This window comes from Puma concolor, chromosome E4 (genome assembly GCF_028749965.1).
Source record: "Puma concolor isolate L17-30 chromosome E4, mPumCon1.1.hap2, whole genome shotgun sequence".
In the NCBI taxonomy this organism is placed as follows: Eukaryota; Metazoa; Chordata; class Mammalia; order Carnivora; family Felidae; genus Puma; species Puma concolor.
The window spans coordinates 37,191,895-37,206,370 of NC_141683.1; the positions used below are offsets into that span (position 1 = coordinate 37,191,895).

Genomic DNA, 14,476 nt, shown 5'->3' on the forward strand with positions numbered 1-14,476 from the left:
GATTTTTATCCTTTGTTTTGTTAATGTGTTGTATTGCATTGATTTGCAGATATTGAACCACCCTTAAATCCCTGGAGTAGATCCCAATCTATCATGCTGTATGATGCTTTTAATGTATTGTTAAATTTGGCTTGCTCATACTTTGTTGAGAATTTTTGCACCTGTGTTTATTAGAGATATTGACCTGTAATTTTCTTGTGGTGTCTTTGTCTGGCTTTGGTATCAAGGTAATGCTGGCCTGGTAAAATGAGTTTGGAAGTGTTCCCTCCTCTTCTATTTTTTTGTAACATTTTGAGAAGAGTTAGTATTAATTTTTCTTTAAGTTTTGGTGACTTCACCAGTGAAGCCATCTGGTCCTGATCTTTCGTTTTTTGGGAGATTTCTTTGTTGTTGTCATTGTTTTGCTTTGTTTTGTTTTATTAGAGACAGAAAGACTGGGGAAAGGACAGAGGGAGAGAGAATATTAATTAGGCTCATGCCCACTGGGACCCAGTCTCACGACCATGAGATCATGACCTGAGCTGAGATCATGACCTGAGCTGAAATCAAGAGTCAGATGCTTAACTGACTGAGCCACCCAGGCACCCCGGGAGGTTTTTGATTACTGACTGGTTATTTGTCTGTTCAGATTTTCTATTCATGATTCAGTCCTGGTAGCTAGTATGTTTCTAGGACTTTATCTGTGTCTTCTAGGTTGTCCCATTTGTTAGCACATAATTGTTCCTGTTAATCTTATATGATCCTTTGTATCTGTTATATCTGTTGTAATGTCTCCTTTTTCATATCTAATTTTATTTATTTGAGTCCTTTCTCTTTTTTCTGGGTGGGTGGCACCTATTCTCTTCCACGTAGGTATGGACATTGAAGCTGACTCCATCTCCACCTTCACTCTGATGGCTTCTGATTAATCTGAGTGAATTATGGCAATCCCATTCCCCTGAGATGGGTTCAGGACTAGATATGTACCTAGTTCTGTCAGTGCTATCCTTGGGACTATGTGCTGAGCAATTTGAGGTCTGAGATCTGAGAAAGATCACCTCTCTTCTAAAAAACATATATATAGGTAAAGATAAAGGAAAAGACGGTATTCTGACTCCTGAAACCACGACACTGGGAAATTTTTAATTGATTTTATGTTACAGTAAATACTAGATATTACCATTTAATTTATAATGCAGTGACTGATTAAATATACATCTTTAATGAGGGGAGGACATTGGTTAAATAATTTAAAAACTGTCAGTAGAGAATATATTTGGAAACCACAGGATATCCAACTATCAATGTCTTGCTGTTGTACTTTTTAACCTAGCAGATTTGTTTCAGGCTTCAGGAAGTTTGGACATAGCTACTTAGTGATGTTTCAGTTACCCTGATATGTTCTATTTGTCTGCTTCTCCATCCTTAGCTTTCATTGTCACGCTTGTTGCTTCATGGTTACAAAATGGCTGCAGCGCATCCAAGGAGGAGGAAGGAGAAAGGCCAGTGGACAAAAAGGGCATGCCAGTTGAGTGGGCCTGCTTTTATCAGGAAAACCAAAGGTTTCCTGGAAACCCCTCTCTGAAACCTGGGGTGTTGTGTTTTATTTGCTGCTAAGTGCAGTGTATCAACTTTATCTTCCCTTCTCAAATTTAGTTTCAAATATGTTAGTTCAGTAACTTGTTTATTTTTTGCTTATGCTTTATCAACTAAATGTTAGACTCACTAGGTAAGACATTTAGTTTTCTTTTTCTAAAATTTGGGCTTCTGAGCTATAAATATGTAAATTTGTGCTAAGTTCATGCAAATTTTAATTTGAACCAGGCATTGTGGAAATTTTTAAATGAGTTTTGTTTTTCTTATGTAAAGTTTTTCTGTCTTAGGAAGAACAGAAAACCTATTGAACATTTGAACTGAACTCCATTATAAGAATTACAATACAAAATACCTCCTCTCAGGGTCCCTTTTGATAACAGAGACTCACAGTCCATTAAAAGAAAAAATGAGCAGTGTTTAAATTTAATATCTGATATTGCATTCAGGATTTAGCTGAGACTTAGCTGTTCTTAAATTATGTACTCAACTATTTTTTTTTTTTTTACATCATCCACCTCCCCCCACCTGTATCCTGTTCAGAGACATATTTATTCTGGGTTACTGAGATAGATCATTGAGGTAAAAATTAACAGGATAATTTAAGGCTGAAAGAAAATATGGTTCGAAATGAATTGCTGCAGGTAGCAATGCGCGCTATAGACAAGGTAGAGCTGAACTTTAGAAGGAGTTAGGGACACATGGTGCAGTGGGGCAGTGAGTGGCCGCTGGGTAGTTGAGACAGGGTGAAATGCAGTTTTAAGTCTCTCTTCAGTGTTAGGGATTAGGCCTAGATTCACGGTGCACCTCAATTTAGGATTCTGGATCTAGGGTGGATGTGGAAGAATAGTTCTGAGCTAAATGCTAGTGTAAGTTCATCTCAGTCATTGGAGAAACTAAATGATGTCTTATATTTGTTGTACCCACCATATTCTCACCTGTTGTGACTAGAGGAGCCACTCGTCATAGGGGAGTAGGTAAAATGTGTATGCTTCCAGACTGGAAAGAAAGAACTAAGTAAATAAGCTATTGCACTAATATTTTTCACTCTCCCATTTTTATGGTACATGACAGCATCTCTCCGAGAATATGACTTTTATCTTTCCTAATCTTATTATGCAGGAGGAGAGGAGTGGAAAACCAGGCTATTTTATTTCTGTGTCTCTCAATTAGGGAAGGAGGAAACTCATGAGTGAATCTAACAGTTATGTTGCCACAGATTTTTTAATCCAGTTTTTTTTTTTAAGTTATTTACAGTTATTGTGGACGGTACTGCATGTTGAGGCTAATTGGAAACAGTGACCAGATTCTTAATCATTGTCAGGAAACTGCATTCAGAGAATGAGAAGAACACCCCCACTGGATGAATTGCAGCCACCACCATATCAGGATGACAGTGGTTCTCCCCATCTCTCATGTACGCCCTCAGAAATTGGGGACAGTAAATGTGAATTTTCCCACTGCAGCAACAGTCCACGATGCTCATATAACAAGTGCCCAAGTGAAGGAAGCACAGGTCACGAAATAGAAAGTTTTCATAATAAAGGATATGAAGAAGACGTTCCAAGTGACAGCACTGCAGTCCTGAGCCCAGAAGTAAGTAAAAAAGCACATAGAGTTTTTTAAATGGACGTTATTGGAGGATAATAATCCTGTGCTTCTCCTCTTGGTAAGACGGTTTCATCACTATCCTTGTCCTCTGTGGCTTAAGGTACCCGTGTTCTCCTTGATCTAATCTTGATCCAGCAGACATGTCAGGACTGTCTCGACCATCCTTCACCCACCCCACCCCCTTTTCCCCAAAAGGAGGATGCGTAGCTAAAAATGAGAGCAATGCACAAGATACTGAAAAAATGTCTTCCCCAGGTTTCCACCTCAAGATAGGTCTTTTTTATTTTAACATTGTATACCAAACATTCTGGAATTACCTGTTTCTTCCATCTTGAGGCTCCTATTATGTGTTTTTTATTTTTAAACTTCTTTTAGTTTGGATATTTTTTACTTCTGGGAGGTTGCTCACTGATGTTTTATAGGTTTTTCAAAAATGATGTTTTTGCGTTTTTATGTGATGGAATATGGAAGGGAAGAGTGATGCTCAGCTTTATTAACATTTGGATTCATGGCATCACTCAGAGTTGTTGGTTGTGGTTTAAGTTATTTCCTATTTTGAAGCAAAAAAGTGAAAATGACAACAAAAATACATGTGTTGAACTTTTGAAGTCTTTCCATGTTCTTAAAAGGATTTGTTTTAATCTTTCAACAATGATGAACACTGTAATAGTAATTTGAGCTTTTCATTAGGTACCATGTACTTTTAGGACTTACTTTCTTTTAGACTGCAGCTTTTTACAACTTTTGTCCCAAACAGCATTTCATAGTAGTACTCTAGTTATGTCAGTGTTCTCACTAGGTGAAATCCATATACTGCCAAAATTAAATAATGGAAGTAGAGCCATGAACAGAATTCCCACAATTTTAAGTTTTTCTTACATAATTTCTAAAAACACGTGTTGTCTGTCACTATGTTTCTACTATTTCTAGTATTCTAATATAGTATCTAATTTAGAAGAAAATTCCACATTGGAATTTTAAATTTAACACGTCCGTATTTCATGGTTTTCCACAAAGACTATTTCTTTGTGCTCTGTGCATGAACGAATTTGAGACCACTGTTTTGTAGGTTTACACACTGGATAGATAGCCAACAAGTTAATGGAGGAGCCTGGATTGTGGAGTTAACAATAACAATAGCAGTCAACAGTTGTGCCAGAAATTTTGCTATAAGCTTTATAGTCAGCTCAGTTAATTTTAGCAACCTCATCTTCAGGAAGTTATTTCCATTTTACAAATGAAAATATTAAGACTCAGAGAGTTAAGCAGTTTGCCCACATACAAGCACCTATTAGATGGTAGAACTGTAATGCAAACGCAGGTCTGTCTGACTGCAAAAGCAGTGCTCTTAACAGCTATATTCTGTTGCCCTTCTTGACCTAAATCGTTGTGTGGGAAATTACTTTGATCATTGGCATGGTACCCTCCCTTGCCCGGTACCCTACCAGGCAAGCTGTTTCAGAGAACTCATGGACCAAATTCGGATGCTCAGATCACGTGTGTGTGTGTGTGTGTGTGCGCGTGCATGCACATGTGTTTTAACCTATTTCTTTTTTTTCTTTTTTTTTTAATTATGAAATTTATTGTCAAATTGGTTTCCATACAACACCCAGTGCTCATCCCAACAGGTGCCCTCCTCAATACCCATCACCCACCGTCCCCTCCCTCCCACCCCCCCCCAACCCTCGGTTTATTCTCAGTTTTTAGGAGTCTTAACCTATTTCAAATATAATGCCAGAAGAGGAGCAAGGTGAGGTAGGTTAACACACTTAGAATAGGATGCCAGTAGGTACAGGTGGTGGGAATACACTGTGTAAGCCTTGGTTCAAGTAATGCCAAGTGTCCTATGTCACTCTTCCTGCCCCATCAGTGTTCCCTATATACGATTGTAGTAACAGGGAGAAGAGTTGAGTTTTTTTGTTTTTGGTTTTTTTTTTAAAGTAATCTGTACACCCCGCGTGGAGCTTGTACTCACAACCGCCAGATCAGGACTTGTATACTCCACCAGCTGAGCCAGCCAGGCACCCCAAGAGTTGAGATGTAGACAACAGTGCCAGGGGCCAAAAACATATACTTGTTTTCTGGGAGAGATGCAGGGACAATTACTCCTGTCATCAGTAAAACTTGCCAATTAGCCTACTAAATCAACCTAGGTTCTATTTCCATTAAGGAACACATGGGTGACAGAGCTTTAGCTCAGAGGTGACATGATCATGGCTTGGGCCTTACATTCCTTCCTTTAGGCAGTACTCATTTGTTCTATTATATTTTTGATTCATTATGTCTGTCTTTGGCATATCTTCCAAGTTATTAATTTAGTTACTATCTGTATTTACTGTATCTTCTGAATTTTGCCTCTCAGATTACTTCCTTATTCATTATTTATAGTTAACACAGGCGTTGAGTTTTGCCCATATTTCAGAAGCTGCCAGCTTGCTGTCTGTTGACACTTAGTCTCTTCTATCCTGCTTGTTTTTGTGTCTCTGTAGCAGAATTGAATATATTCAGACTCTACAGCAAGTGCATGTTGTATCAATATCTAGATGCTTTTATAGCCTCTGTTAGTATAAAGTCCACTCTTGTGTTTTTTCAAATTTATTTTGCTTTCTACTCTTCCTTTAATAGATACTACTTATCAAATAGAAAAGTCTTACTTTCCTCTTCATTTAATTCAGGGCATAGCTATGTTAGTGCCCATCTACACACACAACTGAACTGGGATAGGAGTGAGGGTTCCAGTGAGGGTTCCCTGGCAAGAAGGTCAAAAACTCTACTGATGACCTTTTACTAGCTGACAGTCATTCAAATGTAGACACTTTGAAAGGAGGGATTATTTTCTAGTAGCCTGTTTAGAGAACACAGATAGTAATTTTTGTCTATAAAGGTCCACCCTTTTAACCCTCTCTGGGACGTTATGAAATTTTTTACTGCCTTGTAAATCTTAGCTATTATGATACTATTTTAGAAAGTATTTCATTGAAAAATCAAAGCCATGTAATTAATCATCTTTGATTGCCAATTATGAAGTGGCATACGTTAAAACATTTTGCTCTAGATTGTCAGTTTTTTTTTGACAGAATAAGAATATGTTTATCCTGATTTCATCATATTCCATTTAAAAAAAAAAAGCCGAATCCTTCTCTAAGAGTCTGTTCCCTCTCCCTAAGTGTTGTTCTTCATTTCTTCTTTTTTTTTCATACATGGTACCAAGCAGGGTCACTCATAGGTAGACATGTAAGATTTATATGTAAAAGACCTGAGTATTTTTGGTTCTCTGCTGAGTCTTCCCCAACTAAAATACAGCCTGGCACATGGTTAGTACAACAGTTAGAGTTTGTGTTCAGCTGCTTTAACAAGAGACCAATATGATGGCTAAAAACCACAGAAGATTGTCTTTCATTTAACGACAGTCTAGGGGAGTAGGTGGCTTCGCTCTACATCATTCAGGGGCTTGGGGGGGGGGCAGGGCGGGAGTTTGTTTTTTTTGTCACTCTGCCGTCCCCTGGAGTATTTGTCTTAGTCCACATGGTCCAAGCAGAGCCACCCATCCTACCTGCGTATCTGCTGGTGGGAAGCCTGAGAAAAAAAGAGAGTGAAGGTCAAGTAATTTCCTCTATAAACCTAATCTGGATGTTTCAGACATAACTCTGCTTGCCTCCCACTGACCAAAGCCAAGTCTCATGAGCATAGGTGCCACAAGGAAAGTTTTGAAGGGCAGTCTCTTGCGGGACGGTGTGTTTCTGCCTCAACTCTGGTAGCCCTTCTCAGAAATGCAAAAAGGGAAGAATGGGACTAGTAGGAGTGGCTGCTACCATAGGCACCAAGGACACGTTCAGAAGCAGAAAATTATAAAATTGGTCCACATTTTAAAATGTCCATCATTTTAAGATGTTTAAGACTTGTTAAAATGCTTGAAGGGACAAAGTGGTGTCGTTGAAAGGTCAGAGACCTGGGTTTGGCACAGTCGGTAAGTAGCCAACCCTCTTGTTACATTCCAGGGACTTAGGCTGGCAGGAATTTGAGACAATTCTGGGTAAAACAGGTACAGCTTCTTCCAGCCTCATCATTAAAACGTACAGTTTTGGTCTTTCTGGAAGTTTTGAAATGTGTAGTCAGCGATTTTCAACAGTAACCTCAGAAAATAATACGTAGTTTTAAATTGAGGTTAAAAATTAAAGTGTAAATAATGTATGTGTTATGGAAAATAAGTATTTGGCCACAAGTATTTTTGAGGCCTCTGTATTTATACTTTCATATTTCCCATTTCCCTTGATTTTCAAGCCTCAAGGTGCTTACACTCTGTTACAGATGGCGTGTTTTAGAACAAACTTTCCAAAGGGGACCAAATTTTTCAATGGCATTATGCTTGTATTCATTATCTTTCTATCCAGCCTAATATTGAGCTGTCAGTTGCGTTGTTTATAATGTTGAAAGTGCAATTTGGTAGTTTCCTACGAAAGGAAGAGAGATACATCTTGAAGCATGTATTTTTAATTATAAAAACATATCCAACTTTCTCAAAATTGTGATGGGGAATACTAAATTCTTTGTCTGTATTACGATAAGCTTTTGAGTTTAACCTACCACGTTTACTCCTCTGACCTTGTGGAGTAGCTTTTGATCGTAGTTGACTGTTACTTATTATTACCTTCTTTGTGACAGTTTTCACATCCTCCTCCTAAAGCAGTATCAGATGTTTATTTACATGCTCGATTAAATACTAGAGTTAAAAACTGAAAACATTTGAATTTGCTTTTCTTAGGATATGTCAGCTCAAGGATCATCTTCACAGCTTCCCAAACCTTTTGATCCTGAGCCAGAAGCTAAATATGGCACACTGGATGTGACTTTTGACTATGACTCACAAGAACAGAAGCTTCTGGTAACAGTGACAGCTGTCACCGATATCCCAACATATAACAGGACAGGTGGCAACTCATGGCAAGTACACCTTGTTCTTCTACCTATAAAGAAGCAGAGAGCAAAAACCAGCATCCAGAGAGGACCATGCCCTGTCTTCACAGAGACATTCAAGTTCAATCATGTTGAATCCGAGATGATTGGAAATTACGCAGTTCGGTTTAGACTGTATGGTGTGCACCGTATGAAAAAGGAAAAGATTGTGGGGGAAAAGATTTTTTATTTGACGAAATTGAATCTTCAAGGGAAAATGTCACTACCTGTGATATTGGAACCTTCTTACAATCATTCTGTGAGTATCTGATCAAATAGCCTGACTGTGCTTTATGTCGTGATATATAACGTAGAGAGTTTTTAAAATCCATTATCAGTCCAGCCACTTTTTCAGTCTTTTTTAAATGCAATAATCATGCCTTTACAAAATTTCTAAGCCCTGGATAGGTAGGTCTAATTTTTTCTCATTCTAGAAAAGTTGCCCTTGAAGATTATATGTGACTTATGTATTTTATTTAGTCCTTCACAGAGTCCAGTCCAATGTCTTACACATTTGTTCCTGTGTTAAATATTTATTAGATGATTGATTATGACATCAAACGAACTCCATGCAGATTTTATTGTTTCCTTTCCAGGTTAAAACTAAGTGGTACAGTAAGATCTAGCCCCGTATCTTGTTTAATATGCCACAGAAATCATTTGCTTTTATAGAATATGTACTGCTGCCCAGGTCATGGCTAATTATCTTCCCAGAACTGCTATGAAATTATTTTTAAAGGTTCAAAAGAAAATCTGGCCTTGTTATACTCTGTACCCTTTCTAAACAAAGGTTTTGCAGTAGTTTGGGGAGAATACTTCAGTTTCGTCTATGAGCTAGTATCCCTTTTCCCTTTTTTGCTCCAGGTTCTGATCACATATAAGTCTCTCTCCCTCTCTCCCTCCATATTTTTTTTTAAATTTTTTTTTCAACGTTTATTTATTTTTGGGACAGAGAGAGACAGAGCATGAACGGGGGAGGGGTTAGAGAGAGAGGGAGACACAGAATCGGAAACAGGCTCCAGGTTCTGAGCCATCAGCCCAGAGCCTGACGCGGGGCTCGAACTCACAGACCGTGAGATCGTGACCTGGCTGAAGTCAGACGCTTAACCGACTGCGCCACCCAGGCGCCCCTCTCCGTCCATATTTTTAACTAAATTCCCGCAAGACATTGCAAATCACAGGAGAGTTGACCTGCTTCTTTAAACCGGAGATACATTATGTCACATACTTATTTAGATTATGAGAAAATCTGTGATATGCTGTAAGTGTAAATTACAAATTGTATTTATTCCTCTCTACTATATTGAATTAAAAGCATTTTTATAATATAAATACAGAGATTTTAGAATGGATGTTTATTTTTAAATAAAGGTATAATATTTGAGGGTTGTTTTTAAGCTTTTAAAGGGTGTAAGCATAAGTTCAAGATCAGAGAATTTATACCAGGAAGCATTGGATCTTATAGGACCCTCATTCACATTAGATTTTTTTTTCACCATACCATTTCAGCTGGATGATTTCAACATTTTTAAAACCAAAGGCCATAGTAAGTATAATGTATCCCTGCGGGTTTGTAGGATACTGTTTAGCCTTTATTGATAACTTGTTACAATTTTAAATTGCAGAATTACCACTGTGGGGAAATGTCCCTTTTAAAAATATAATATCAGCAGTTTATCAGAGGAGAGAGAAAAGAAGTCCAGGCAATATTTCAGAGTTGGAAAAAGCAGTTTTTTATAAAATTGAATATTTGGCAGTTCTTAATAGGATTGTAAACTTTTTCATGATTTGGTCTGAGTGATGACTAGTTAATCTGTGAAAACACACTCTTATAGAGAAATATACCTGATTTAAATTGGAAGAGAATGACCGTATCATCATGAGGTATGTATTTTGTATTTATTTACTTCAAATGATCCATTTCCAACTCTGTGTTAATTATATTCATTTCACAAACAAAATGAAGCAACAGAAAATAATATGGTTTCATCTCTGGTCCAACTAAATTATTTCTGTATATACCTACATTACATGTATTGGCTTTTAGTCCTTGATTCTATATTTCTGACAACCAGTACAGTAAATTTCTGAAGCATGTTCCCAGAAAGAAAAAAGTGCTAGACAAATAGCTTCTAAGAATCTGACTAGAACTGTCCACTGCTCTGGGAGAATTTTTTCTCTACACTGCCACCCTTTTCAGATTTACTGCCTGTGTTTAATTGTTCCTCTCTCTTTCCATCTTTCCTGTTCCACCTTCTCCAAATCCAAAATATTTTGGCTTCTGTGCCAAAAACAATTTAGCACACCACAATTTTGAGGTCAAGACTCATAATTCTATCAGTTGTCTTGTCATAACAATAAAATACTCCTAGAATGTTTGTGTTCTGTATGTGCTACAGTGTTTATGTTCTCTTTGCTTAAGTTTTGATACTAACCGTATAGAAAAATCATGTGATTATAGATTACGTGGGTGATTTTAGCTTTAATTTTATAAGCTGTAATAATAAATGAGTGAGAAGTTCTCATAATTAAACAATTTATTCTTGTAGCTTTTGAATAATTACTTGATGTCGTTGCAAGAATATTAATTAGCCTTTAGGTAAAGGACAGTTTTAAGATATTCAAAAATTGATATACTATGATTAAACATATTTGCAGTTTAATAACAGTTTACTTTTATGGGTAATAATAGAAAAACAGAATTCTACAATGGAAAATTTAACTTTATATTCAGGAACTGATCAAATCAGTACATTGAGAGAAAAAATGATCACTATCACCGGATGACTGAGAACTAAACCCTGAGTTTCCCTGAGGGGAGAATTTAAGTTGAACTTTAAGATAAAGATTCGGTTTGATCACTGAATGATAGAAAACATACAGAGTTGAAAAGCATCAGTCCTTTGTACTAACTAGCTGTGGCTGTAACTTTGGATAAATTATCTAATCACTTTGGGCATCAGGTTTCTTAATAGTAAAATGAGGGAATTAAACTAAATGTCCCATCTATCTCTGATATTATGATTCTACTAATATACTTTGGGAAGGGCATTAGGTAAGAACAGAAATGGGTGGAATTTAGATGCATTTGGTGTGCTAAATATATGACATTTTGTTTGGATATTTATTATGGTTTCTCACTCCTCCATATATTTTCAACTGTCTTCTAATGTCTGAGAAAGTCCCAACTAATAGTCCCACCTCCCTGAGGGCAAGTTCACTTTCCCAGCCTGACTGGTAGCTCGGGCAGAGCCATGCTCATGAGGCGCTCTAGTCCTATTCGTGCCCAGGAAACCTCAGTACAGACTGAACAGAGAAGCAGGGGCTGCACTCACATCATGTTTGCATGGGCTGATGGTGGAGGAATCTGATACTCAGAGTCTGTAGTAATTCTGAATTAGCTTTGCTGGTGCAGAAATAGTATGTGTGCTAGACAGTGACTGTTGCAGGAGAGAAAAGACCTTGGCACATGAGTGTCCATGGGGAGCAGTGGCACAATTTCCTCACCGGGCCAGTTCTGCAGCGTAGTTTTAGTTTTTGTTCTTGAGAAGCGTACCCATAAGCCTATTCTCTAGTCATCCTGATTCCCTTAATAAATTACTCTTCCGTTTAATGTTAGCTTCCAGTGTTTTCAGATAAGAACCCTGACTGACAAATGTTGAAATAGCCATATGGTTGATTATTTAGTTGTTTTAGTCATCTCTGAAGCCAGACTCAACAGCTAGAATGTTATCAGTTACCCTTCCTGCCCCGGCGTACCCCTCTTACTGGAACTTTTCTCATGTACTCATCTTTGTTCGAATGGCACTCTTTCCTGGTATATAACCCCAGCTACTTTCTTCACCTGCATCTTTAACACCATATTACTCTGTATAACAGTTGCCTGGAATGGCATCTCCCCCCCACTTTTTTTAATTTTTTTTTTTATTTTTGAGAGAGAGAGACAGAGCACGAACAGGGAAGGGGCAGAGAGAGAGGGAGACACAGAATCCAAAGCAAGCTCCAGGCTCTGAGCTGTCAGCAAAGAGCCCAATGCGGGGCTCGAATTCACAGACAGTGAAATTATGACCTGAGCCAAAGTCAGGCACACAACTGACTGAGCCACCCAGGCACCCCACCTCTCCCCCTTTCTTAATTCCAGTTGTATTTCTCATTCAGCTACTAGATTTCTTAATAATATTAGATTTTTTATTATGATTTATTAATAATGAGACTTTGTTCTTTCTCTCACAACCCTTCCTATACAGACACTATTTAACTAGCATAATGTATGCAGTGTGACCAGCTAGGAAATGGGAACTTCAGTCCTATAGCTGCAAAGCACTGAATTCAGCTACCACCTTGAATGAGCTTAGAAGTAGATTCTTGGCCAGAGCCTCCAGATAATAGCCCAGCCCAGCTGAAACTTTGATTTCAGTCCCGTGAGACCCTAAGTAGAGAATCCAGCTGAGCTCATTTGGACTTCCTACCGCAGAAAGTGTGTTGAAACTTAAGCTTTAGCAACAGAGGGCGCTTAACATGTGCCTTGACATCTGTGTTCCATTCAGTCTGGCTCCGTGTCATATTTCTGTGTGAATGCATAGCATCTATAGTAAGTAGACGTGGGACTGGGTGGGCTTGTCTCCGAGGGAAGGAGATCCTCAGGAACTCCTAGACTTAAAGACTGGAGAAAGGAGGGGTAAGGTAGGAAGAAAGAAATACTAAAATATCCCAAGAGCCAAGAATCAGTTATGAAGGAAGGAATAATTAACTTTGTCAAATGCTACTAATGGAACCAATAATCTGAGTATTGAAAACTGCTCATTGAGGGGCTCCTGGGTAGCTCAGTTGGTTGAGCACCTGACCTCAACTCAGGTCATGATCTCACAGTTCGTGAGTTCAAGCCCTGTGTCCGGCTTTGTGCTGACAGCGTGGAACTTGGAGCCCACTTTGTGGGTTTGTGTCTCCCTTTCTCTCTGCCTCTCCCCTGCCCATGCTCTGTTTCTTTGTCTCTGTCTCTCTCAAAAACAAATTAACATTAAAAAGAAAAAGAAAACTAACTGCTCGTTGAATTCAGGATGTTCAGGTAATGGGTAGCCTTAGCGGGACCAATTTGGATGGGGCAGAGGGTAGGCAGAATCCAAACTAGAGTGGTAATCATGGGGACAACTTTTAAGCCAAATTTGGCTATGAAAGTAGGAAGGAAGAGGACTTTAGGAAAGATGTTTTTGAGGTTAGGAGAAACATGGGCACACTTAAATACTAATGCCAGTGGGGTGCCTGGGTGGCTCATCCGATTAAGTGTCTAACTCTGTGCTGACAGCTCAGAGCCTGGAGCCTGCTTCTGATTCTGTGCCTCCCTCTCTCTCTGCCCCTCCCCTGCTCGCACTTTGTCTCTCTCTCCCCCTCTCAAAAATAAATAAAACATTAAAAAAATTTTTTTTGAATACTGATGCCAACGATGTAATCAGTGATGATGTACAGTATCAGGGAACAAATTGAAAATGGGGGTTAACTGATACATTTGGGATGATGAGAGGCAAAAATGTTAAGAGTATTTTTAAGACGTGTGTTTAAATTGTGGACCGTGAAATCTCAGTTGAAGAAAGATGGAAGTAAAGCTAGAAAGGGACTGGTAGGCAGTGGAAGGAGAAAGGCTGGTGGACTGAAAATCCCAAGGATATCAAGGAACAGATGAGACAGGAGGAGTTGAAGAAGTGTGGAATGACAGGGGAATGTAGTTAGAGAGGAGACTGCTTTCAGTTAATTTCAGTGATGGACGACAAGGGTCCAGAGTGAGTATCTGAGATAGAATAAGAGACACAATCACCGGAGATGGATAAGTTGGTCAGGAGAGGCCAGGTTCTTGGTGGCTGGCTTATCCACCTGCACACTGAAGTCACAAAAGATCCTGGCAGAAATTAAAGTACAAAAGAAGATTGAATGAAAGATTATTGTTCTCGAGGAATGCAAAGGAAATGCCCAGGACAGACTATCTATGAAGACAGGATGATATCAGCCTTAAAGAAAAATAGTTATTCTTGTCTATAAATTCAGAGGAAGAATGTTTGAGAAAGCAGCGGAGAACTTTGCTTTTGACCCTAAGGCATTTCAGGTATGAGGGAATAACCAGGATGGATAAGTCTGCAGAGGATGATGTATCCTCAGGGAAGAATTGGATTTTGGTTGAAGTAAAGCATTGGGGGGGGGGGTTCATAGAAGAACCTAAAGTTCTGGAGGAGTTTATCATAGATCAGGAGTACCAGAAGGCCTAGTGAAGAGATTCAGAAAAGGAGGAACATAATGTCTTAAAGTAAAAGACGTAGCCAATATCATCAGGGATTTGCCTTCATTTAGGTTG

The 14,476-nt window shown here is 38.6% G+C and overlaps 1 protein-coding gene across 8 annotated transcripts in view; it reads left to right on the top strand.

Annotated features, from left to right (window-relative positions):
- The window catches only part of SYT14 (synaptotagmin 14), a 244,691-nt gene that overhangs the window by 157,726 nt on the left and 72,489 nt on the right, over nt 1–14,476 (top strand). For all 8 annotated transcript variants that reach the window (XR_015246122.1, XR_015246123.1, XM_086694035.1 and 5 more), the window contains 2 exons: nt 2,897–3,168; nt 7,946–8,395. Coding sequence is in view for 6 of the 8 variants with exons in the window: in XM_086694035.1 (XP_086550161.1) it covers nt 2,897–3,168; nt 7,946–8,395 (722 nt within the window). In the remaining 2 variants the exon portion in view is untranslated. The remainder of the gene's footprint in view (nt 1–2,896; nt 3,169–7,945; nt 8,396–14,476) is intronic.